The following is a 25,509-nucleotide window of genomic DNA, read 5'->3' on the forward strand; positions in this document are numbered from 1 at the left end:
TATTGCTGCGTACACAACACTTGAAACAGTCTATTTTTTACCTGCGCGGAGCAGTGGGCAAAGCGGCGTGTCAGCATATTGGACCGCACGCAATGAGCACGATACTGGCGCTTGATGTCCTCATCATCCGCACAGTTCTCCTGTAGGATATGTCCCAAATACTTGAAGCTACTTACCCGCTTAACTTCTTGTCCATTTATAATTATGGGCAAGAAATTTATGAGTAATTTTTGGGTTTAATGAGTAATTTTTGGGTTTAAACACCACAAGCTCACATTTTTTGGCGTTGTACTCTAGGCCGTTTTCTGTGGCATAACATTCACAAATGGCAATAAGTTTACGTAGGCCAGCTATCGATGGTGCCATCAGGACCATATCGTCGGCGTATGAGATGGCATTCACTCTCCCTCCTCCTATGGAGCATCCCGCATTTACTTGGTTTAACCTATCATGTAATGCATCCACGTAAAGGTTAAATAGGCTAGGAGATGTGATTCCACCTTGTTTGAGTCCTCGCTGAGCTTTAAACGGAGTTGAGGTTTAGGTCCCCCATTTTACTCTATAAATGAGATTTTCGTTCCAGTTTTTTAACATGCATTTCGTCGTAGGACATTCAATTGATTTTTGTATTTTTTATTCCAAAATGTGATGTACTACTGTATCATATGCTTTCCTGAGATCCATAAAACAGGCATATACTGGCGTATTTCGGCGCACATATATATTTATAGTATTTTTAACAGCGAAGATAGCTGTGTCCGTTCCCGATCCTTTTTTAAAACCAAATTGGTTGTCGGTCGTTTTTAGGTTTTCAACAGCTTTCTCCATCATTATGTTTTCTATGGTTTTTGCCGCCATGGTGGAAATCGCTATTGGCCTGTAATTTTCTTTTTCTGTTAAATTTCCCATAGGATTTTTTGCAATAGGTATAATTATTGACGTACACAGAGACTCAGGTATGAACGAGTGCCGGAACATTGCTGTGAAAGCTAGCGCCCACAGTACGTGTATTCTCGCGCTAGCATATCTAAGGTACTCAGCACAAATTTCGTCTCCTCCGGCGGCTTTATTACATTTCAGTGACCTAATGGCAGTCTGGATTTCCTTCACTTGTATAATGCAGGGACTCAGTGGATGCATATTGTTAGCATTATTATTGTAAATATTACAATTTTCCGCACTTCCTGTTTTCTCATACATTGAACTGACGTATTATAAGAGCTACTTACTCCATGTTTTTTGTAATCTCAAAAATAACATTAAATTAAATATTTCCTTTTTTAGTTTTATAATTTCAAATTCTTAAATGATTCAAAATATTGTTTATGATAAAAAGCTCAATAAGTCATGAGTTCTACGTACTTATATATCGGGACGTTAATTTTTTGTCTGCTAGCGACAGGTTATTTCTATCACTATAATAAATGTGGTATTACCACAAGAAGAGTGCGAGACAATTAGATACGTCCTCTTATATTCACGTCGCGATCCTGCATTTATGCGCTATCCTCTTCTTTGCGCCTCCGCGAGAAATGCTAACCTCAGCTTGGCCATTTACAGGCATTTTCCCGCATATCTCCACAAACCTACTTCTCTATTGTAAATTACATAGTTAAGTAATTAAGTCACAGCACAACACCACTGGGTAATACCAGGGTATTACCCAGTGGTGTTGTGCTGTGACTTAATTAACTCCACAAACCTACTTCTCTATTGTAAATTACATAGTTAAGTAATTAAGTCACAGCACAACACCACTGGGTAATACCAGGGTATTACCCAGTGGTGTTGTGCTGGGACAGGTCACAGGGTTCACACCGAAGGACACACTTCGAGGAAACACAGTACACTGTAACGATGGGTAAAACCCAAACTAATCATCACTTAATGCGGGTACTTAATTGGCACTTAACTTAGGTGAAACCCGGAGCGTATCGGCACACCTATCCTGGTCAGTTGTCAGAGATCGACTCCCAATTATCAAACCACAAATTATGACCTTTATCAAAATAGTCCGACAGTAGTGTGGTAACTACAGCACCTGTAAAACTGAGAATGGTCTCACATGGGTGAATTATGGATTTGAGTTCCAGTGTATATGAAGATATATATATGTCCGCTTCCGTAGTGTAATAGTCAGCACGCTCGGGGCTACCTTCTGGAGGTCCCGTGTTCGATTCCCAAGGGGGGTAAAATAAATATAATTAATATTTTCACTGTAATATTTATTTAATATTATTACCCTGGACTGGTACCTGAAGCGGAGGGCTGATCACCTTTCCTTCATGTGCAAACGATCAAGATAACACTGCGTTTATATGACGCGGTGCCCTATGCATCATTGGGGTGCGGATAAGGGTTTTATTATTATTATATGAAGAAATCGAGAATAAAATCTGTGGCAACTTCGCACAAAAAAAAACATTTTTATATGGTGGCATTTTGAAGGTAGGTATTGTTTAAAAAGCAAACGAACTTTAAAAACAATCATACAATGCGGAGATTTTCGTGCGGCACCATGGTCGCTTTAACCCATCCGCATATCAGTATTTTTAAGAAAATATGTACAGAAAATATGTACAGACTGGCTTGTCTCTGGCCAATATCTGTACGCGACGGATTCTCCAGTTCTTTGGACACGTTGCGCGCGGCAACGAGGATAGCCTGGAACGACTAGTTGTGATCGGTAGCCTGTAGGGAAAGAGAGAGGGAGAGGAAGATCCCCCACACGATGGACCGATCAAATTAAGGCAGCAGCAGGCACCTCAGTGGTTGGAGCGCTACGTGCAGCGCAGTCAAGGGATAACTGGAGAAGAGTCATTGCTTCTGCAAGGGTCACAACCCTCAGCAATGAGGATTAAGACGGAGAAATGTACAGAAATCTACTTATTAAATTTACCCCGTAAGTAAGAAAAGTTGCCCCGCCCAGAAAGGAGGTGACATGGTTTGTCAAACTGTGATGCGCTACACTTAGGTATTATGTATGATACAAAAAACAGTATAATCACTTACCATAAGAAAATCTTTGTTGAAAACTTAGTCATTTTCAAATAATTCTTTCACTAACACATGTATTAAGTAGATTGATTCTTGACACGCATAAAACATATAAGTTTTTGTTCACACAAAACTATTTGAGTAGGTACATATAAAGTAGATATACATAAACCACAATATTAAAAAAATATTCCTAGTGAAACGTAAAATTACGAAACTTATAAACTGAGGTTCTTTTGTGTATGATAAATTTTAAAGCACTCTGGCATATGCAAGGCTACTCTACAACGTTCCCACTCCCATCTACTAGTGCTCTATTTCTGGAATCAAACCCGGGACCTCCAGTACAATAGTCAACGGAGGCGGACTGTCCGCCTCCGCTGTAAAAAACACCCGTCCGAAATGTGTTAAATCAAAAATAGATGGATATTACCACAAAGTGACAGCCGATTCAATTAAAGAAAAATGATACATGTTTCATTTCAAGTCGAGACAGCTATAATGACATTCGCTCCATCAAAATTTTGACTTCATTTGACCGCCCCGCAAACCTTCTCGTGCCGCTCCATCTCGACGGGCCTCCGGCATGAGTAGAGGCACTTCTCGCACACGTACGGCTTGACGCCGGTGTGCTTGAGCCTGTGCAGGTCCAGGCTGGCCTTGTAGCCGCAGGAGAAGGCGCACTCGCCGCAGAAGAAGAGCTTCTCCTTGGTGTGCGTGATCTTGTGGTTCCGCAGGTGCATCTTCTGGCGGAACGACTTGGGGCAGAGGTCGCACGAGAAGGGTCGCTCGTCCGTGTGTATCATCCTGTGCACCTTGACCGAGTTGACTCTTGTGTTGGAGTAGTCGCAGAAGTCGCAGAAGTACAGGTCGTTTTCCTTTTTGAACTCTCCTGTCTTGTACTTCTTGGGGCGGCCGTGCGGCTTGGCCTCCTGAGGGGGCCTCTCGTAGAAGGCGTCAAGCATCATCATGTCCATTTTCGTGCGGTTCAGTGTTGGATTCATCGCGTTTAGCGAGGTGCCTTGCAAATTTTGACTCAGCTGCTGCATCATGGGCGCCTAGAAAAAAAAACACAAATGAATAGGGTTTTTGGACTTCTCAATATAAATGTGTCGGCTTGTGGTCCCGTGGTTAGTGTCGCGGACTCTTAAGTTAGAGTTTCTCGGTTCGAACCCACTCTACCACAATTTGATACCTATTTCTAATAATGAGCCGCTTAGTCTCACAGAAATAGTATGAAATTGAAATGTTTCTGTAAATAATAAAAAACACAAATATTTCTCTTTAAAAAAAAAAAATAAATCAAGAAGAATATGGAAGACTGGATATTCATCTCGTGTCATCTAGTCCGCCTACGTAGTGTTATCTTGATCGTTATATAGCACTGCATCGTATCAACGCAAGGCAAGGTCAAAGACTCCACGCTTCAGGGAAATATTGGAGTGTAAAATCACTTATATTTATTTTCACCCCCCCCCCCTGGGAACTGAACCAGGGAACTCTGGCACGGTAGCTAAACATGCTAACCATTACTCTACAGAAGCGGACAAAAAGACATTATTATCCATAAATATTTTATTAATTTTTTTATTTTATTTAATATGGTAGCAAATGTTTTTATTTTATTTTAATTCACTTTCTAAACATTTCTACATACTTACTATCCTAAAATTAAAAACGCAGTTCTCTCCAATAAAGAGACTGAGCTCTTGTGCTTGGAGAGGGACTTACACATGTTAGTTATGTTTGTTTTAATATGTAAATTATAAAGCGTCTTGAGGTGATTTTCCACAAAAACGGTGCTCCATAAATCGGCCATCATTACTATAACTATATATAAAATTTATGTGTTAATTGTTTAACACATTGTGTACGGTGTGCACATATTTGTGCGTTTCAGAAACCTTGTGTGGTGGCGGGGTGCACATTTTTGTGCATTTTGGCTACCTTCAATTTAGTATACAAAAAACACGTCATAAACTTCTAATCTCTTGGCCTTTTTGCTTTTGTTGTGTAGTGGATAGATGTCGTTGTAATATAAAAAATAATACTCATATTTACTGCTTCAAAACATAGCTAATGGTCGTAATCTGTTTTGAAGGAAATGTTACAAATTAACTTTAAACAATGGATACAGACGGTGCGTTTTTTTCTTTGTCCTAAAATGAAATAAAATACAAAGATCATTGTCCTTTACTTAAGTCTGCAGTTGGTACTTACAAAGCAATAAACGCGTGTGGGGAAAGCCCATAAATCATTTTTTATTTGCAGATTTTGAGTTTTCGGCGGTTGTTAAACTGTGTTGTTATTTTCTAATATTTTATTAGTGTTTTTAACATTTTTTTTATTTTTGTGATTTGTGGACTAACATGATTTTATTTTGAGACGTTAGAGACCATTTAACCGTTTTTGTATTGTTTTCGAGTTCAACCTCAAGTTCAAAATATGAAGTTCACTGACATATTTTATATTTCCTATATTTTCATATTTTATGTTCAGTTTTATCAAAACATTGCCGTAACTAATGTGTTAATCAAACACAGATTTTTTGATTCTACTAAGTTGTATTTTATTAATAAAGACATATAAAAAAATAATATTGTGACAATTGTTTCACCTAGTTATTGCATTTTCAAACGAATGCCATAACTAGGCGAAATGTTTGAAAATGCCATAACTAAGCAAAACAATTGTCCCTTTTATATGTCTTTGTTAGTAAAATACAACTTAGTAGACTCGAAAAATCTGTTTGATTTAAAATTAATACGTAAATTAAAATGGAGTTCTACAAATTAAACGCCAAATCAATAAATAAATATATATAAAATTCTTACCATTTCTGTTGGAGGTTCAGTCAGTTTCACTAGATTTTGATTTCCGTTCAAAGTGAATTGATTCTCTACGACGGGCATTTCTCTAAACTGTTCACAACCGCTCGCGCTAGTTTTAATTTCATTCTTATCATTATGCGACAGTCTATGTTTCTGCATGTTCGTCTTATGGACCGTTGTAAAGCTACAAATATAACAGAGATACAAGACTTTGGAATGTTTTAACGTGTGTTTTTTGAGGTACAAGAGATTGCTGGCCGTGAAGTCGCACAGTTCGCAAGCGTACGTCTTTAGTTCTACGTGCACCGCCCGGTGGGCGATCAGGTCGCTGCGCATTGAGAAGGTCTCGCCGCACAGTCCGCAAGAGATGACCGTGTCCTTGCACTTGGTTTCGTGCTTTTCTAAGACTCCCTTCATGCGACAACGATATCCGCATTTCGTGCAGACAAAGGACTTTTCTTTGTGGAGTAGCTGATGTTTCAGCAGCCCTATCCGCCGTTTGCTCGTGAAGCCGCACTCTTCGCAGGAGAAGGTTTTTTCTGTTGAGTGGGTGTTCTTGTGGTTTATGAGGTGCTCCTTTTGTCGGAATGTCGCGGAACATATATCGCACAAGAAGGGACGCTCGCCAGTGTGAATCATCCTATGTACTTTGACGGAATTCAATCTCTTATTGGAATAATTGCAAAATTCGCAACGATATAATCCGTCGACTCTTTTCTGTTCATTTCGTTTGAATTTCTTATTTTTTTTTTTGATTTTGAGTTTAAATTTTCGCTTTTTCAGCTTCACATCCTCATTCTCATGTTTTATATCTTCAACAAACAATTCCTCCTCTTTACAGCTACTGTTATCATCATTGAAGTCTTCCATTGGGTCAGCCATTGTGTCGCTGAAATTGGAGCCACTACAATAATCGTCTGTTTCTTTATATTCCTTGTCCTTTAGCCTTGATGAAACGTCTTCCCCATTCGGTTTTGATATTTCATCAAATTTACAGTTTGAAGGCTCTAATTCGACAGTCTGAAATGAAATAAAAATAAAATACAATTAATTGGGGTTAATTTGAAATCCTGATTAAAATTCAAATATATAGTGACATCTCGACATAGATGAAGAAGAATATGGAAGTCTGGAAATTTACGGGGCTTATGACCGTCATAGGCTGGTTTAAGTTATCACTTTACATACGTGTAACATTCACCAATTCTAATCATGATTGACAAACACACTATTCAAATTCTCGGAAGCTCTATATACATACATATATGATCCAATTTCGGAACATTGTACATACAAGAATCACTAGAATTTTCAAGTGAGACATCTATTATTGGTGAGAAGAAGATTTTTAACTGAGCAGAAACACTTGTATATGTATGTGAGGTCCTAATCATGGATTATAATCGAACACTCAAAAAACGCTAGAAAATATCCTTTTCATTTTTTAATTTTATTCATTTTATTATTTTTAGCTTATGAATATTTGGCCAAAAAATTATATGAAAAATAGCTCCTATAATTGAAGATAATCCAGATTTGTGAACAAGTATTTGGACACACTTAAAATGTTGTTAATAATAACTAAATTACTAAATAAAACCGACCTTATCCCTAGTGCTCAATTTCGACAGCAGCGTTTCCGAACTGCTATCATCAGGTTCCGGAACAAACTTCAATTTGACTTTAGCACGGTCATCCCCTTCCTCATGGCTCCTCTCGTGCTCCTCCAGGCTGCTCTGGTCTCCGAAAACCTCCGCGCAATGGCTGCAAATCATCTGGACACATCCCTCCTTGTGCCGTTCCAATTCCAGGGCATCCAGGCATCGGAAATCGCATCGGTCACAGATGCTGACGTCTTCGTGCGTCTTCCTGTGTTCCTCCATCCGCGACTTCTGACTGCTGGTAAACTCGCACAGATGGCAGAGGTAGGTGGTCTCCTTGAGATGCCTGGTGCGGTGGTTCTGCAAGTGCTGTTTGCGCCTGTAGCTGGCCGTGCAGAGGTCACACTTGTAGGGTTTCTCGCCCGTGTGAACAAAGTAGTGGACCTTGATGGAGCTGAGGCGCTTGGTGGTGAAGTCGCACTGGTTGCAGCAGTAGAGGTCGTCAATCTTCTTGCAGATGTCCTTGTAGCGCTCGTTGCCGTCATTTCCCAGACGGATCATGCAGTTTAGCTGAGTGAATTCGTTGAATTGGTCTAGGAGGCTTTTGGGGGATGTTGGGTCATATTCGAACCCTCCAGTATGTGCCTGAAAAAGTTCAACAAGTAAATATAAAATAAATCACCAATCACTGATATGTATTACTGGGAAATTAATTTTTATTAATTTTTAAAAATATTGAATTTTTTATTTTTTATTATTTTTTTAAACATAGTTACATTTTAAAGTACAACATAATACAATTGCTAAACATTTATACATATAACAATAACAAATAATAAAACCCTTATCCGCACCCCAATGGTGCATAGGGCACTGCATCATATAAACACAGTGTTATCTTGATCGTTAACACACGAAGGAAAGGTGATCAGCCCTCCGCTTCAGGTACCAGTCCAGGGTAATATTGAATAAATATTAGAGTGAAAAAATCACTTATATTTATTAGACCCCCCTCTGGGAATCAAACCCGGGACCTCCAGAATGGTAGCCGAGCGCGCTGACCATTACACTACGGAGGCGGACATACATATAGTCAACTTATAGTTTTAGATTCGCTGTGCCTCTCCAAAAAAGAGACTGAGCTCTTGTGCTTGGAGAGTGACTTACACTCAAGGTTTAATGTTTTATATAATGGTATAATAATTTTTTAATTTTTTTTTCAAGATATATGTAATGGGCATTATTTTTTTCTTAAGAATTTTTATATCTTCTATTTTTTAAATTTCTTTAGGGAGTTTAATGAAATATTTGATTCCCAAATATTTGAAGTTTTGTTGAAATTGTTTAGTATTACATTACATATTACAGTAAATCTTAATCAGCAATATTTTAAATAGAAAAATAAACGTCAGTTAGTTTTTTATTTACTTATATACAAATATAAAAACGTCGTGATTTTTATGACATTTTTGTGATTTCTAAAAATTTTAGTAGTGTGGTGGATGTATACAATATCTAAATATTGTTGTCGGGCGGTTTTTTTCATGAACCCCGACCCTAATTATACTGAGACAATCTGCCGCCCGACCCTCGGTATACTAATCACAAGTAACCGCAAACCCGATTCCCATATCGCTCACTCCTTTCAAGAACGTCATAAATCAAAAATTGTCAATTTTCAGTTGTGCATGTTGTCGGAATGCCCAGAAAATGTACTATATCCCAGCAAAAGAGGCATATTTTTAACTTAATATTTACCAGCTACAGGGCAGAAAGTGTTGTTTTTGTATTTTGAAGAAAAGGCATTGTAAAATTATTATTTTAAATAAACTAAATATTTTTCAAATGGAGAAAAAACCTTCAGGTTTTACCTAAAAAGATCTGTCGCACAGTAAAAAGCTCAATCAGTGTCTTGATATTTATTTTTAAAACATTGTGTTATATTTTTAAACTTTAAAAACGTTCTCCTGAAAAATCAAGTTTTTTGATTTATGACGTTCTTGAAAGGAGTGAGCGATATGTACAATATTTTTTTGAGGTCTCTCGTTCTACCAAAAGTAAGCAAATAGAACGCATATAAGCGTCTCCCGCTCTCTACCAAGAGTATGGAAAAGACGTTTTTAAACGTTTCCCGCAAAGAATTGTTAGTCAAAACTTCTTGACATCTTGAAATGCCTCGCGTCAGCCACCGGTGACTGACACTGCCAGCAACCTGTCAAGCGCTCACCTTCTCTATATGCTGCTTCAAATGCTTGACCATCTGGCTCTCCAGGCTGAACTTTAGCTTGCACACGTTGCAAGGGAACTTCTTCACGCGCACCGACGCGGTTCGATTCTCACAAGTAGGATCCCTCTCCGCATGCAACAGTTGATGCTTCTGCAGGTTGCCCTTGTGAGCGCAGGAGAAGCTGCAAGCGCCGCACGTGTAGATCTTCATGGACCTGGCCGCCTTGGCGTCGCGGCCCTTAGAATGCAACAGCTTGTGCTTCTGGAGGTGTTGCCGCCGCGTGTAGCTTGCGGGACACGCGTCGCATAGGAACGGTCGCTCGCCAGTGTGTAGGTACTTGTGTACGCGGACCGAGCTGAGCCTACGGCTGGAAAATTCGCAGACGTCGCAGTAATACAGGCAATTTGATGATCTTATCACAGGATTTTTATCACTTTGGACATCCGTAACAGCAACTGGATTTCCACTATTCATATAACTATCATTAATCAATATATTATTGTCTTTTATGCTACTGTAGTGGGTAGCGCCTTCTACACTTTCGTTTGCGATCATATTCAAATTGCTAAATGCTGATTTATTATCTAAAATTTCTTCCGCATTATCACTAGCGTACAAGGATTTTTCTTCTTTTTCCTGCGATGATTCGTCTATTAAGACATCCGATTCTTTCTGAAATGTAGAAAATGAAAATAATAAAGCAAAAGAATAAAATAGATTTTATTTTGTATATTAAAAGTGTTGTCAGCTTTGTGGTATGGTAATATTCACTCTCCTTATCACTCATCCTTCGCATTGTGTAATAATGATGGAATGAGTATTCCAAAACAGATAGTCATTGAGTTGTTAACACATTGTGTACAGTGTGCACATATTTGTGCGTTTCAGAAACCTTGTGTGGTGGCGGGGTGCACCTTTTTGAGCATTTCGGCTACCTTCAATTTAGTATACAAAAAACACGTCATAAACTTCTAATCTCTTGGCCTTTTTGCTTTTGTTATGTAGTGGATAGATGTCGTTGTAATATAAAAAATAATACTGATATTTACTGGTTCAAAACATAGCTAATGGTCGTAATCTGTTTTCAAGGAAATGTTACAAATTAACTTTAAACAATGGATATGGTTTTTTCTTTGTCCTAAAATGAAATAAAATACAAAGATCATTGTCCTTTACTTAAGTCGGCAGTTGGTACTTACAAAGCAATAAACGCGTGTGGGGAAAGCCCATAAATCATTTTTTATTCGCAGATTTAGAGTTTTCGGCGGTTGTTAAACTGTGTTGTTATTTTCTAATATTTTATTAGTGTTTTTAACATTTTTTTTACTTTTGTGATTTGTGGACTAACATGATTTTATTTTGAGACGTTAGAGACCATTTAACCGTTTTTGTATTGTTTTCGAGTTCAACCTCAAGTTCAAAATATGAAGTTCACTGACATATTTTATATTTCCGGACAGCTGTCTAATGTCGCCCGCCTCAAGATACAGTTTTATCAAAACATTGCCGTAGCTAATGTGTTAAGTGGTATTACACAAAGTGAACGATGAACGATAAGGAGAGTATTAAAATATATTCCGGCTCCGGGATATACGAGATAGAACGCGGATCAGAACTGTTGAGGCGTGAATAGTGCTATGGTAGTGCTGCTTGAACGCTTTTATAACCAAACATTACAAAACGTTTACGAAACAAACTATCTAACTAACTAACCATCACGCCACTTCTCCGCAGGGGTAGGAAGAGAGATTATAATGCCACACCACTTATCTTTGCAAACAATTTTCGCCTCTTCGCATTAATTCACTCTGTTCCCAGCATTCACTCTCATTTCTATATCTGTATTATTCTTTTTATCCCTCGAAAACATAGTTACTTCCTAAATATAGGAATTCATCTACTGTTTTATATCTTTTTTAGACCCAGATCTACATTCAAGAGCCGACACCACGAGAACAAAAAGCCTTCTTAGGACATCGGAAATGAAGACTCTATGATTACGCCTAACACTTCGCGACAGAGTTAGAAACTCAGAAATAAGAAAAATCTGCGATGTTGAAGATGTTATGCGATGGGGAAGAGAAAGAAGACGTTTCTGGAGAGATGTGGGAAGAGCGAGTTGGGATCGAGTGGTGAGGGTGGCAGCGGACAGCAGCATAGGCGGGATCAGACTCCCAGGAAGACCACCTAAACGATGGAAGGATAGCTGGTCTTCCACCTCCCAGGAGCGACCCGAGAATAACAGGACCTAGTCCTAAACGAAGAAGAAGAAAATCTACATTCATGTATATCCTTATACCCTGTACTATGACTATTTATTTTGTATACCCACACACAGGCCATGCCTTTGTGGGATCTTTTTTTGTATTCATTTTTATTTTTTATAAATATTTTTTGTTTTTGAATTTATGTAATGCAAAAGAATTTTAAATAAAGAAAAAAAGAATATATGTCTTTCAAAAACCATGACTTTGGGTTTGCTAAACATTCATCAGCAGGTCACATTCCTTGCACACAATATACACCCTTGTCACCAGCTCGGCTGTCCAAAGTCAAAACACAGTAAGGGACATATTTTTTGTAGTAGGTTTTTTTGCTTTTTGGACTAAGTAGATGCTACTTAGTCCAAAAATGCAAAAAAAATGTACCATAAAAAAATATCCCTTACTGTGTTTTAAGTTTGGACAGCCGAGCTTCTGCAGGTCTTCTCTACTATCGGCAAGAAGCACAGCATCGTCAGCATACAAAAGGCAACATTACACTACAATATTTACCTTATCATCCGTTTCAATATCATCATCCGCGTGCAAAAGCACGTGTTGTTTAAGGGCACTCTTGGTGGAGGAAGAATAATCGCACGCATCGCATTTGAACCACTTTCTTTTATCTTCGTGCGTCAATTTGTGGAGTTTAAACGATTTCTTCTTAGTGCAAGAGAATTCGCACGAGTGGCAAATAAAAAACGTCTTTTCCGGATGCATCTTTTCCAAGTGACTCTTGAATCTTGAACGCAACTTGGCCGTATATTCGCAGAGCCGGCAAGAGAATGTAAGGTATTCTAAGTGCGTTATTCTGTGCAGGGCTAAAGAGTTGCGCTTGGAGAAGGTTTTATCGCAAGACTCGCATTTCTTCAGAACGCTATCGCACTTGGCTCGATGTTTCTTCATTTCAAAGGGCCGCCGGCATCGGTAGTCACATTTGGTGCACACGTACGGCTTGATGCCTCTGTGTATGAGCTTGTGCAAGTCCATGCTCCCCCTCACTCCGCACGAATACGGACACTCGTTGCAAAAGAACAGCTTCTCTCGCGTGTGCGTGAGTCGGTGATTTTTCAGATGCTCTTTTTGTCGGAACGATTTCGTGCAAAGATCGCATTTGAATGGTCGCTCGCCCGTATGTATCATGCGATGAGATTTGACGGAACTCACCTTCTGACTCGAATAATTGCACAAATCGCAGTAAAATAAACCGTTGACTTTTTTGAGCGCGGAAGATTTCTTATCTGGTTGCTTGATTATTTCATCTATATTTTTATTACTTAAAACAGTAATATCACTATCTTTTTGATAAATGTCTTCGGTTTGCTTTTCTTCTTGTATCACGGGGGCGCTGTAATTATGTTGAGGTTCCGATTGGGTGTAGAATCCGCTGAAAGGATTCGTCATGTAGTTTTCTTGAGCCATTTTGCAGTCTATAACTCCCATGTTGAAATGGTTACTGTATGAATCCATCGCGATGGTTTTGCCGCCGTAAATATGGGGCTGATCCATGTTGATTAGGTTCTGACTGGACGGGTAAATGTAATTAGCCTGAAAAAAGGTTAATAGGTATAAAACATCTATTTTTCTATTATTTTTTGACATCTCATCAAAGATGAAGAAGAATATGGAAGTCTGGGCATTTACGGGGCTGACGACCGTCATAGGCTGGTTTAAGTGATCACTTTACACACGTGTAACATTCACCAATTCTACCCATTATTGACAACCACACTACTCAAATTCTTGGAAGTTCTATATATATGAACCAATTTAGAAACTTTGTTCTTGAATCACTAGAACTTCACTAGAGACATCTATTGGTGAGATGTAAAGAAGCTTTTTTATTAAGCAGAAACTCTTATATCAGTATGTGAGATCCGAATCCTGGATTATAATCACACACGTGATAAACGCCAGAAAATACCATTTTCATTTTTATTATTAAGCTTATAATTTGACCAGATAATTTATTTATAACATTTTGAGTGTGTCCAAATACTTTTTTCTATTTTTCTATAAATGAAAAACATTATTTATTAGTTTTTTTACAAAAATGTTAATAATATTATATTAGTATATAACCACTCAACATTTCTGTAAAAAAATAAATAAGTAAAAATGACTAACCACAAAGAAAATGCTTTAAATATTAATAATATTGAGAATATGAAAAACTTTATAATCAAAATGTAACTTTCTTTTAAAATCATTTATAATTGTTTTAAATCATTTAAGTGATTTTAAAACAAACTTACATTTTAATAATAAAATGTAAAATGACAAAGTTAGTGCTTCAAATATAAATTATACGAAAATTTTTATATTATAATACTTTTATATAAGACGTGAAAGTAGCCCGTATCTACTATACTAATATTTATACTGATTTTCTCATTTTTAAAGTCAAGTTGTAGTAAATACATATCACCGGGAGGGGAAGGTAATATTCTACCGATTGCCACCATTGGCTAAAAAACTTAATTTTTCAACATAACGTGGTTTGCGAGTGGAAAACTCAATTATTGATAAGTACTAGCCATAATAATTCTCATATTTGACACAGATAAGCGACTGATATAGTCACATTTTAATAAAATAAAAAATTGTACACATTGTAGCTGTATTCATAAGAAAAAAGTATCTTTTAATGAACTGGGTTGTATTTATTATATTTTAAGGTTTATACATGATTTAAAATATTACAGTATCGAGAGTCACGTGTGCCACATAAACAAATGTTTATTTTTTCAAATCTTATAATCTCCTTTCAAAACTTTAGTAAAATTAATTCAAAACAAATTGTTTCAGTTCTAACATATTTGATTTTAATGATTCAATATTGAAAGATCGCTTAGATAAAAAATCTGACTCTTAAAAACATCTACCATTAGACAACGATACGATCAAACAACATTCCAAAACTATGATTGAATAAAAAACGTCAAAAAAAACAAGGAATAACTAACCATGTTAAACGTCTTGAGTTTTGACAGAAAAAAACATGTAAACACAAATTGCAAATATAATTTAAATTGATAAATCACAACACTTAATTAATCTCATAATTCCGATTCAAAACAAAACAATTGTTTACAAAAAATAATGACATTAACCAAACATTGCACAAGCGACGTACGGCACAAAAACACGAAACTTCATTTTTCTTTCCCGTCCATGTTAGATTTTCCATAGATATATAAAATATCCTAAATGTTACAAATAAACCTTTATTGAATAAAGAACATGTAGAAATAATTCTTAAAATACTTATACATAAGAGTTATTTTAGAATACACATTTTTTAGTACTAGGAGCACAAATTATTTAAAAAAAAATAGCTACCCATATTATGAAAATAGTTTCACAAAAATGGTTTTTATAATATTTTTAGTTAAAGGTTATTTTTACATATCACTAAAATTTATTATGTCGACTGTATGGTTCGCAAGCTTAAGATTTGTCAGAGTATGAGCCATAACTATTCCTATCTTTTTCTTCTATATAAAAGTACGAAGACAGAAAAAGACAAAAAATAATAAATATTTGGATAATTTTAAGCTTACTATCTTTATTCGTGTAATCTATGGCGTGTTGTGACGTTTACTTTTCCAAGGCCAAAGTAAGAATTTGGGGAAATGTTTTCATTGATTTCGTTTTGTTTGTTTATATTATTACAAGACTTTTATATTAAAGATACCAATATCTCAACAAGCATTGTTATTTAAAAACACTCTGCTAGCGATAAAATGTTTGGAGTTATATTTATTTGATGTTTTATATGTAAAAAGTGAAATAACTTGACTTTTCACCATGGTTAGTTTACTTTAAATATTATTATTATTATTTTACAAATAACACAAAGAAAATATTAGTTTGTGTTCTTAAATAAATATCTTACATTGTGTTGGGTTGCTATAACGAGGTTTTTATGGTAAAAATGTTTTTTATTCAAGATTTAACAACTTTTGTTTTCAGGCTAACTACATACCTATGTACATGCAGTTTCAAAAACTGTTTAATATGGATTAAAATCTGCAAGTTACTTTATTTGTAGAATCCTTGAGGTGAAAACATATTCATTCTTGAAAGAAGTTTGATATTTATATGGGAGTTTGGCTGTATTCAAGCGATCAACGCTTTTTATGTTTAAATAGGTTTATCCGTCCAGTCAGAATCTAATCAACATGGATCAGCCCCATATTTACGGCGGCAAATCCCTCGCAATGGACTCATATAGTAGCCATTTTAACATGGGCGTCATAGACTGCAAAATGGGCCAAGAAAACTACATTACGAATCCTTTCACTGGATTCTACACTCAATCTGAACCTCAGCATAATTACAGCACTCCGGTGATACAAGAAAAGGAAACTCTAGATATTTATCAAAAAGAAAGTGATATTACCATTTTAAGTAACAAAAATACAGGTGAAATGACAAAACAGACCCCGGATAAAGATTCTTCTCCCTTTAAAAAAGTCAACGGTCTATTTTACTGCGATATTTGCGATTACTCCAGTCAAAAAGCGAGCTCCGTCAAGTCTCATCGGACGATACACGCAGTTGAGCGCCCATTCAAATGCGATCTTTGTACGAAATCGTTCCGGCAAAAAGAACACTTGACAAGCCACCGATTGCATCACACGTCATTCAACCAGTATAATATGGAAAATATAAATTGCAAAATGCCCCAACAAAATTATGCGGAAAATCAATTCAATTACAGCACGCACGGCAATGTTTCTCATAATTTTACGCCTCATAACGAAGAAAAATACAAAAATGGAAACTTTATCGACGGTATATCTGGCAATATCTACCAAATGTCCATGGAAAATAAAACCCATAATTTTTACATTTCACATTTGAACTTGAATAAAAGCAGTGTGTTGCATGTCCCAAATTTCAACAAGGCAGAGAATGAATCAATTTCAAAATTGAATAAAGAAGAAAACTTACAGGCTCCAAAATTAAACAGTGCTGAAAATTTACTGGTACCTGATTTGAATAGAGCTGAAAATTTGCAAGTTTCAAGTTTGAATAGAGCTGAAAATTTACAGGTACCTGTTTTGAATAGAGGTGAAAATTTACTGGTTTCAAATTTGAATAGAGGTGAAAATTTGCAGGTTTCAAATTTGAATAGAGGTGAAAATTTATATGTTCCAAATTTGAATAGAGCTGAAAATGTACGGATTTCGAATTTGAATAGAGGTGAAAATTTATGTGTTCCAAATTTGAACAGAGCTGATAACTTACAGGTTTCAGATTTGAATAGAGCTGAAAATTTACAAGTCCCAAATTTCAAGAAAAAGTCGTTACAGTTCAAAAAGGTAAACGGATTGTTCAACTGCGATCTTTGTCAATATTCGAGTGAAAAAGTGAGCTCGGTCAAATCACATCGCATGATTCATACTGGCGAGAAGCCGTTCAAATGCGATCTGTGCGTCAAGTCTTTCCGGCAAAAGGAGCATTTGAAGAACCACAGGATGACGCACACCAAGGAAAAACTATTCTTCTGCAACGAGTGCAAGTATTCGTGCGGCGTTCGCAGCAAGATGGACCAGCACAATCTGATCCACAAGGGAATCAAGCCGTACGTGTGCACCAAGTGCGATTATCGCTGCCGTACGCCTTTCGTGATGAAAAAACACATCGCAAAGTGCGGCACGCGAAAAAGCAAATGCGAAACTTGCTACAAATCGTTTTCAAAACCCGGAGCTCTCGCGATACACAAACTGAAACATCTAGAAAGCTTAAAATACACATGCGATCTTTGTAACTACGCCACAAAATTGAGCCTGCGATTTAAAACACACTTTAAAAAAGAACATCCAAGCAAAAAAGTGCATGTTTGCAGTAAATGCAATTTTTTCTGCTCGAAGAAATCACAGATGAAAGCGCATAACTCCACGCATGATGAGAGAGAATGGTTCAAGTGTGATGTTTGCACATTTTCGAGTTCTACAAAGAATGCACTCAAAAAACATATTGTGAAAACTCATGTAGAGGAATTTTCAAACAATTCGTCACAAAATGGCGACTTGGTAAGTATAAATGAATTAATAATAATAATAATAATAAAACCCTTATCCGCAACCCAATGGTGCAAAGGGCACTGCTTCATATAAACGCAGTGTTATCTTGATTGTTTACACATGAAAGAAAGGTGATCAGCCCTCCGCTTCAGGTACCAATCCCGGGTAATATTAAATAAATATTACAGTGAAAAAATCACTTATATTTATTTGACCCCCCCTGGGAATCGAACCTGGGACCTCCAGAACGGTAGCCGAGCGTGCTGACCATTATACCACCATACTACTGGTACCTGAAACGGAGGGCTGATCACCTTTTCTTCGTGTGTGTGATCAATATAACACTGTGTTTATTTGATGCAGTGCCCTATGCATTATAGGGTACAGATGAGGGTTTGAAGAATTGTTTATTAAATCGGCGTGAATGTATGAGGAAATAATGTGAAGCTGAGTTGAGCATTATTGATAAAATTAAGAAAGCTGTGCTGGGATGGAAGCACTGCGTTTATATGATGCAGTACCCTATGCACCATTGAGGTTCGGATAAGGGTTTGAAAAAAATGCATGAGGAGATGCATGAAGATGGAAGAGGGAAGACTGTTTGCATAGACAAATTGGTGTGTTCTATTCTCTCTGTTTATCACTGCAGAGAATCATCAGCGGTTAGTTTAGTAAGTTAGTTAGTTTGTTATCCGTAGCTTTAATCCGATTCTTTATTTCAGAAAAGTCAAGATGTTTTAGTAAATAAGGAATCCACAACTGCAAAAGAAGAAAATCTGAAATCGAATGATTGCAAAACTGATATTAAAGAAGAGACAACGGATGATATCAAAAATAATTCACAGTCACCAACTAAAGACGTTGTTGGTATGACCGGCCCAGATACAGAAACGGCTATATGTGATGCATCACAATCACATCACAGCGAAGAAGAGTCCCTCACTCATCAACCCGCGATCGATCCCAAAGACCGCCTGTACTTCTGCGACATCTGCAACTTCTCCAGTCGTCGCCACAGATCCGTCAAAGTCCACAAGCTCCTCCACACGGGCGAACGGCCATTCCTCTGCGATCTCTGCCCGGCGAGCTACACGAGAAAACACCATCTCTTGAAACACCAGACCTTGCACGCGGCCGGAAAGGAGGGGAAGGAGTCTAGAGCCATGACGATCATAACCTGCGATATTTGCAGCTTCACTTGCGCCCACAAGGCGAGCTTGCAACGGCATCAGCTGCTGCACTCGGAGAAGAACCCCAATTGCGAGGAAGCCAGCATTGCGAGCTTCCAGAAGTTCCCGTGCAACATTTGCAAGTTGAAATACACAAAGGAGGCGCACCTGATCAAGCATTTGAAAGTTCACTTGGAAAATGTAAGTGTGCTGTCTGTACAACTTTCAAATTCCTTCTTATTCTTTTCCGTCTTACTTCTCATTACGGAGGGTTGTGACCCTTGTCCAAGAAATGACTCTTCTCCAGTTATCGACTCCCGGGCGGACCACCAATGAGATGGATTTACAGCTGGGAATTAGCATCGCAGGAGGCTAACAGTGTTATAACACTGCGTCATTATAATGCGGTGCCATATTTATTTATTTTATTTTATTTTTATTTATTTATTGGAAAACCAACAGAATATTTAACAATAACAACATAATAAAATAAAATTTAAAAAATAACATTCTAATTAGAGGTATTCATTTAAGTAATAAAATTTCAAAATAAACTGTCATGTATATAAAAGTATAACTATATAATAAACTTACATTACATGTTTTTATCAAATAATAAAAATTTTCTTTATCAACTAGTCAAATAAACAATATTTGTCTTAAACGTATTAAAAGAAACATTATTGATGTCTATTTCATTAAGCATTACATTGCACATATCACAGGCTACATTTAAAAATGAATTGCACTAAATGGTATTCTTCTATGCCACCTCATTTTGAATGCTTCAATCTTCTTTGTGATAGTTGGAGACCATAGAGAACCGCTGAAAATATATAGCTTTACATCATGAGTGTACTGACAAAAAACGTTAACTCGAAAATATTTAGCGTGTATTTTATTCAGGCTAAAAACTTTAAATAACAGGGATTATTCAAACAGGGATTTTAGAGTTAACGTTTTTTGCCAGTATACCCATGATATCATTCTTATGTTGAAGTTGCTACAACAGTTTTTCTTATAGTGAAAAATGTATGATGAGATGCCTGAATGTATGAAGAATGAAAAGAGTGATAGAATTTAAAAAATAAATGTTTTATTTAATGTAAAAGGATGTAAATATATATGATGTTTATTAAGTGTAAATAATAGTTTATATTACTGTAATATAAGCTAGTCCGCCTCTGTGGTGTAGTGGTCAGCGTGTTTTGCTACCATGCTGGGGGTCCCAGGTTCGATTCCCAGAGGGGGGTGAGAATAAATATTAGTGAATTTACTCTCCAATATTTATTTAATATTACTCTGGACTGGTCCCTGAAGCGCAGGAGTGATCACCTTGCCTTCATATAATTAACGATCAAGATAACATTGCGTCAATACGATGCAGTGCCCTATGCACCATTTTGTGCGGATAAGGGTTAGAGAGTGAGAATATAAACTAATTAAAGAAATAAAAAATTAAAATAATATATCTATGCCGTATTTTAACGAATCTCAAGGCTATTAATTCTATGCTATTCTCACCATTCAAAACTATCAATTAAAGCATTCAATGACAGGAAGCCCTGTAAATACCCAGACTCTCATATCTTTATCTCGTAAAACTTATCTTTGCCAAAATATTGATAAAATCTTGATTTTTTCATATCGATTGCAGGGCAAACTGGCTGGCTTCCAATACGACACATCATCCAGTAAGAGCGCCTTAGAACAATTCCTTTATTTCAACCAAAACGAATACCTCTTGCAACAAGAAGAACTATTGTCACTGCAGTACAAAGACATATGCAAGAAAATATCTGACGTCTACCATTGCAACCTGTGCGATTTCTCAACCAAAAATCTCAGCTCTGTGAAGGTGCATCATTTGATACACACGGGAGAAAAACCCTACAAATGCGACATGTGCTCAGCAAGCTACAGGCGAAAACAACATCTGCAGCTGCATAAGAACAGGCACGCTAAGAAAACGACCTATCTCTGCCATCTGTGCGATTTCAGGAGCATCGAAAAGTGGAACATGGAAGAGCACAGAAGGACACACGAGATCGCTGATGTCTTCACCTGCGATAAGTGCAAAATTAGCTTCGCAGAAGAAGAGGAATTGACCGCACACGGCGAGACGTGCGTTCAATTCATGTGTAGCGTGTGCGCCGCTATATTTTTTGATCAAAAGTTGTTTGAAATTCACGAATCTAATCACGACACTGAACAACCGCCCACCCTAATAAGAGATTGTGATGGTTTTAAAGAGTCTATTGAGGTTTGTATTTTTGCTTATCGAATTTCCTTAGTATGCGGGTATGTCGCTCACTCCTTTCAAGAACGTCATAAATCAAAAATCGTCAATTTTGACTTGTGCATGTTTTCATAATGCTTAGAAAATGAACTATATCCTAGCAAAAGCGACATATTTTTAACTTAATATTTACCCGCTAAAGGGCAGAAAGTGTTATTTTTGCATTTTGAAGAAAAGGTATTGTTTAATTATTTTTTTAAATATACTAAATATTTTTCAAATGGTGAAAAAATATTCAGGTTTTACCTAAAAAGATCTGTTGCATAGTAAAAAGTTGAATAAGTGGCTTGATATTTATATTTAATACATTGTATTTTATGTTTGAACTTTAAAAACGTTCTCCTGAAAAATCAAGTTTTTTGATTTATGACGTTCTTGAAAGGAGTGAGCGATGTATGAGGAGATGCATGAACGTGGAAGAGGCGAAGAATGTTTGCAAAGACAGAGTGGTGTGGCGTTCTATTCTCTCTGCCTACCCCTGCGGAGAAGCGGCGTGATGGTTAGTTAGTTAGTTAGAATTTCCTTAATATGAGTGAGGAAAGAACGGTATAACAAATTTATGAGGCGAATATAGTTTGAAAAAGAGCGGAGGAAGACCGAGAAAAACTTGGCAGGATTGCGTATGTCAAATACTTGAAAGCGGCCGAGTCAAGAGTCAAAATGATCGATGGGTATGTATAAGGAGGTTCATGAAGAGGCGAATAATGTTTGCAAAGACAGAGTAGTGTGGCGTTCTATTCTCTCTGCCTACCCCATCGGCGTGATGGTTAGTTGGTTAGTTGTGAGTATGTGAGTATGATCCAGGATTTACCTTGCGTAGATAAATAAATAAATTAAATAATCTCTGCTCAATAAAAGTTTTCCTCGATCCAACAAAGATGGCTGTTGTGAACTCGTAGGAACTGTGTCACAAGATTGATCAATATATGTAGGAGTTACAAAAAAATTGAGTACTAGTAGTTGTCAATCATGGGTTGAATTGGTGAATGTTACACGTGTGTAAAGTGATCACTTAACGAGCCTATGATAGGTCGTAAGCCCTATAAAAACCCAGGCTTCCATATTCTTCTTCATCTTTGTTCAGATGTCAAAAAAGAACTTATATTTATATTACTCCGCGTATTTAAAGTGTTGTTATTTTTTTAGGTGATGAAATCTGAAACTGCCGATCAGTATGACACAGATATGGATATAGAAGATAACTTGCCTTTGAAACTCATCAAAGAAGAATTTTGTAAATATTCCATTACAAGTAATAATTTTGATGACGCTGACGATTTTCAAAATTACGATAGCGCAAATGAAGACGAAAAATCCTCATTACACAGTGAAAAATATCAAAAAATCAGTTCGCCAAAAAGGGTTTCGAAAAAAAAGTTAAAGATAAAGAAGAAATTAAAGAAAGATTCGAGGAAGGTTATGAAATTCAAGCGAAATCAAGAAATTAAGGTGAACGGTTTGTATCGCTGTGAGTTCTGTAATTATTCTAATAAACGATTGAACGCGGTGAAAGTTCACCGAATGATTCACACTGGCGAACGTCCCTTCCTCTGTGACGTCTGTTCCGCGAGTTTCCGCCAAAAAGAGCATCTGCTAAAGCACAACAAGACGCACTCTCCAAAACAAGACAAAAACACACAAATATCCATTCAAAACGACAGAGACAGCATGCTAGTATGCTCAACCTGCAGTTTCCGCTGTCGGATGAAGGCGACGCTTCTAAAACACGAAAAGAAATGTCTCTCTTCCCTAAATAAGTGCAATTCTTGCGATGAGAGCTTTCCGAGTCAGAGGGAACTGATCAAACACAGACACACCCACATCAGGCTCAGAAGCTACGAGTGCGAGTTGTGCGAATTCTCCGCGGGGAATTTGCTGTTTTTGAAAAAACACACTCTCAAACATTCCAGGATGCTGTATCTGTGCTATGTGTGCGGTTTTACCTCTGTTTACAAGTCGTTGATGCAGGAACATAGGGCTTCGCATAATGTGAAAACGCTTCACGCTCAAGCTAATGTATCAAATGAGAATGGCAACCTGGATAATGATAACTCGGAAGATGGAATAATTCCGAGTGATAAATGCAACGCGAATGAATTTTCTAAGGTTTGTATTACGCATTTAGACACGCCTAATGGGTGTTTTTTTTTTTTTCTCGGCTTTTATTTAGTTCCAGCCTTAATTTTTGGTTTAAATATAAAATACCACCCTTGTGTTAAGGCAACTTTTTAGTTTAAAATTATCAATTTTAGTTTATTTATTTATTAATTTAAAATTCATAGGCTTTGGATGTTCTCAATAAAAGGTAAAAATTCAACAAAAAGATTATTTGTGTATTTTCAACTGTTGATGAAAACATCTGTAATTCTTGAAGCTAGTCATGTTTACATGGATAAACTCAATGCTGGTCTTTTACAAGTGTTTTTATTACAATACTTATATAATTACGTTGTTTAACAAAGCTAAAATGTGTTTGTTTGTGTGCATATATGTATGTATGTATGCAGGGGCATGCATTCCATATAGGCAGAAAAGCAGTGCCTATTCTAACTTACCCGCGTGACATATAAAAACGCAACCTAGGAGTAGTACCTAGCTCACCTTACTACCTACCTCTACTGTCTACCCTTATTAATTCTCTGTGCACGCCACTGTATATGTATATATGTGATTATAACCTTAGAGGCTTGCACACATAATGAATAAAATATAAATTAAAACATATTTCACCTAATATCAAAATGAAATATTCCAGGGTTCTTTGGTAAATTTGAATCAAAACGATTCACACGGTTCATTGAATCTCCCCGCACAAAATCAACCGACAATCCACAGCACCGATAAGGGTGACCGGCCGGGAACGAGGCAACAAGGTCGTCCGAGAAAGTACAAACTTGGCGAGTTCAAGAAAGAAGACGACCTGTACTTCTGCGACTTCTGCGACTATTCCAACTCGAGAGTCAACTCGGTCAAGGTGCACAGGATGATTCACACGGACGAGCGACCTTTCTCCTGCGACCTTTGCCCCAAATCCTTTCGCCAGAAGATGCACCTGAGGAAACACAAGATCTCACACAGTAAGGAGAAGATGTTCGCCTGTGATGAATGCCAGTTTGCGTGCAGATACAAATCTAGTTTGGACCTGCACAAGCTGAAACACACCGGCGTTAAACCGTACGTCTGCGATAGATGCCTCTCTTCTTACAGGACCCAACTGGAAATGGAAAGACATGTTAAAAAATGTTTACTAACTTAATCCTGAAGGAGATAAGAATATAATTTTATTTGAGTATTTGCATACGTCATAATTTAACCCATCCGCATATCAGTTTTTTTTCAAAACATGTATACAAAGACAATAATTGAATGTATCCCCGCAAGTAAGGAAGTTGCCCCGCCCGGAGGGGAGGTGATATGGTTTGTCAAACAATGAGGCGCTAATATTTTGCACCTGATACAACGAGAACAAACATAGAAATAATCTTTAAATGCAGATAAAGGTACTACGCACTGCAGATTGGTTTTTGCAGTACAAATAAGTCCGACCAATCATAACGCTCGCGTGTTTGAAGCGTGAAAGGCATTCAAATTCAACCGAGTTATAAAAATAAACTATCTCATAAAATTATAACTTTTACTGTTTTACCAATAAATATGGTACATATAACTATTATGCACGTATTTTATCGTGCGTCTAGATCAGAAATGTGATAAATTAACAAGAAAACTTGAAAAAATAAATCAATAAAACATTATAACTGGGATGTAAAGTTTTGATTTCTAACTGATTTTAATTGATATTTCAATCAAAAGAATAATTCTATCTTTACAGGGACATCTTTGGTCAAGTGTCGTCAGTAAATTTGTATATAAATTATAAGAAATAATGCATTACAAAAAGCTTTCTTTACTGATTTCGCTCACTCCTTTCAAGAACGTCATAAATCAAATATCGTCAATTTTCAGTTCTGCATGTTTTCGGAATGCCCAGAAAATGTACTATATCCCAGCAAAACAGGCATATTTTTAACTGAATATTTACCCGCTACTGGGCAGAAAGTGTTGTTTTTGCATTTTTAAGAAAAGGTA

General features: G+C 36.9%; 2 protein-coding genes across 3 annotated transcripts; one reads left to right on the top strand and one right to left on the bottom strand.

Moving 5' to 3' along the window:
- Positions 1-3,024: 3,024 nt before the first annotated feature.
- On the bottom strand, positions 3,025-15,066 carry LOC148303763 (uncharacterized). 2 transcript variants are annotated; one of them, XM_088269419.1, is made up of 6 exons: positions 14,884-15,066; positions 12,431-13,465; positions 9,657-10,328; positions 7,433-8,074; positions 5,832-6,848; positions 3,025-4,055 (listed from the first exon to the last, which is right to left on the bottom strand). In XM_088269419.1, the coding sequence occupies exons 1-6, from the start codon at positions 14,884-14,886 to the stop codon at positions 3,528-3,530; spliced, it is 3,897 nt and encodes a 1,298-aa protein (XP_088125545.1). In that variant the 5' UTR covers positions 14,887-15,066; the 3' UTR covers positions 3,025-3,527. The 2 variants fall into 2 exon arrangements, with proteins under 2 accessions (XP_088125545.1, XP_088125546.1); XM_088269420.1 differs by lacking the exon at positions 14,884-15,066 and adding an exon at positions 14,621-14,788.
- A 439-nt stretch (positions 15,067-15,505) lies between these two features.
- On the top strand, positions 15,506-25,182 carry LOC148303764 (uncharacterized). Its single transcript, XM_088269382.1, has 6 exons — positions 15,506-15,730; positions 15,893-17,961; positions 18,675-19,322; positions 20,779-21,384; positions 22,567-23,526; positions 24,176-25,182. The coding sequence occupies exons 2-6, from the start codon at positions 16,102-16,104 to the stop codon at positions 24,674-24,676; spliced, it is 4,575 nt and encodes a 1,524-aa protein (XP_088125508.1). The 5' UTR covers positions 15,506-15,730; positions 15,893-16,101; the 3' UTR covers positions 24,677-25,182.
- Positions 25,183-25,509: the final 327 nt, after the last annotated feature.

The sequence above is a fragment of the Brachycentrus maculatus genome, unplaced genomic scaffold (genome assembly GCF_059751285.1).
Source record: "Brachycentrus maculatus isolate JH-2025_06_01 unplaced genomic scaffold, ASM5975128v1 h1tg000349l, whole genome shotgun sequence".
NCBI lineage: Eukaryota > Metazoa > Arthropoda > Insecta > Trichoptera > Brachycentridae > Brachycentrus > Brachycentrus maculatus.

Bases quoted from the DNA above. Each gene is read 5' to 3' on its own strand.
- LOC148303763 (XM_088269419.1), bottom strand. The intron at 6,849-7,432 runs GTCGGTTTTATT...ATTTCATTTCAG, and splicing joins AATTGAGCACTAGGGATAAG to ACTGTCGAATTAGAGCCTTC. The intron at 4,056-5,831 runs GTAAGAATTTTA...TTTTTTTTCTAG, and splicing joins CTGAACCTCCAACAGAAATG to GCGCCCATGATGCAGCAGCT.
- LOC148303764 (XM_088269382.1), top strand. From the start codon at position 16,102: ATGGATCAGCCCCATATTTACGGCGGCAAATCCCTCGCAATGGACTCA. The intron at 19,323-20,778 runs GTAAGTGTGCTG...TATCGATTGCAG, and splicing joins TGAAAGTTCACTTGGAAAAT to GGCAAACTGGCTGGCTTCCA. The intron at 21,385-22,566 runs GTTTGTATTTTT...TTATTTTTTTAG, and splicing joins GTTTTAAAGAGTCTATTGAG to GTGATGAAATCTGAAACTGC.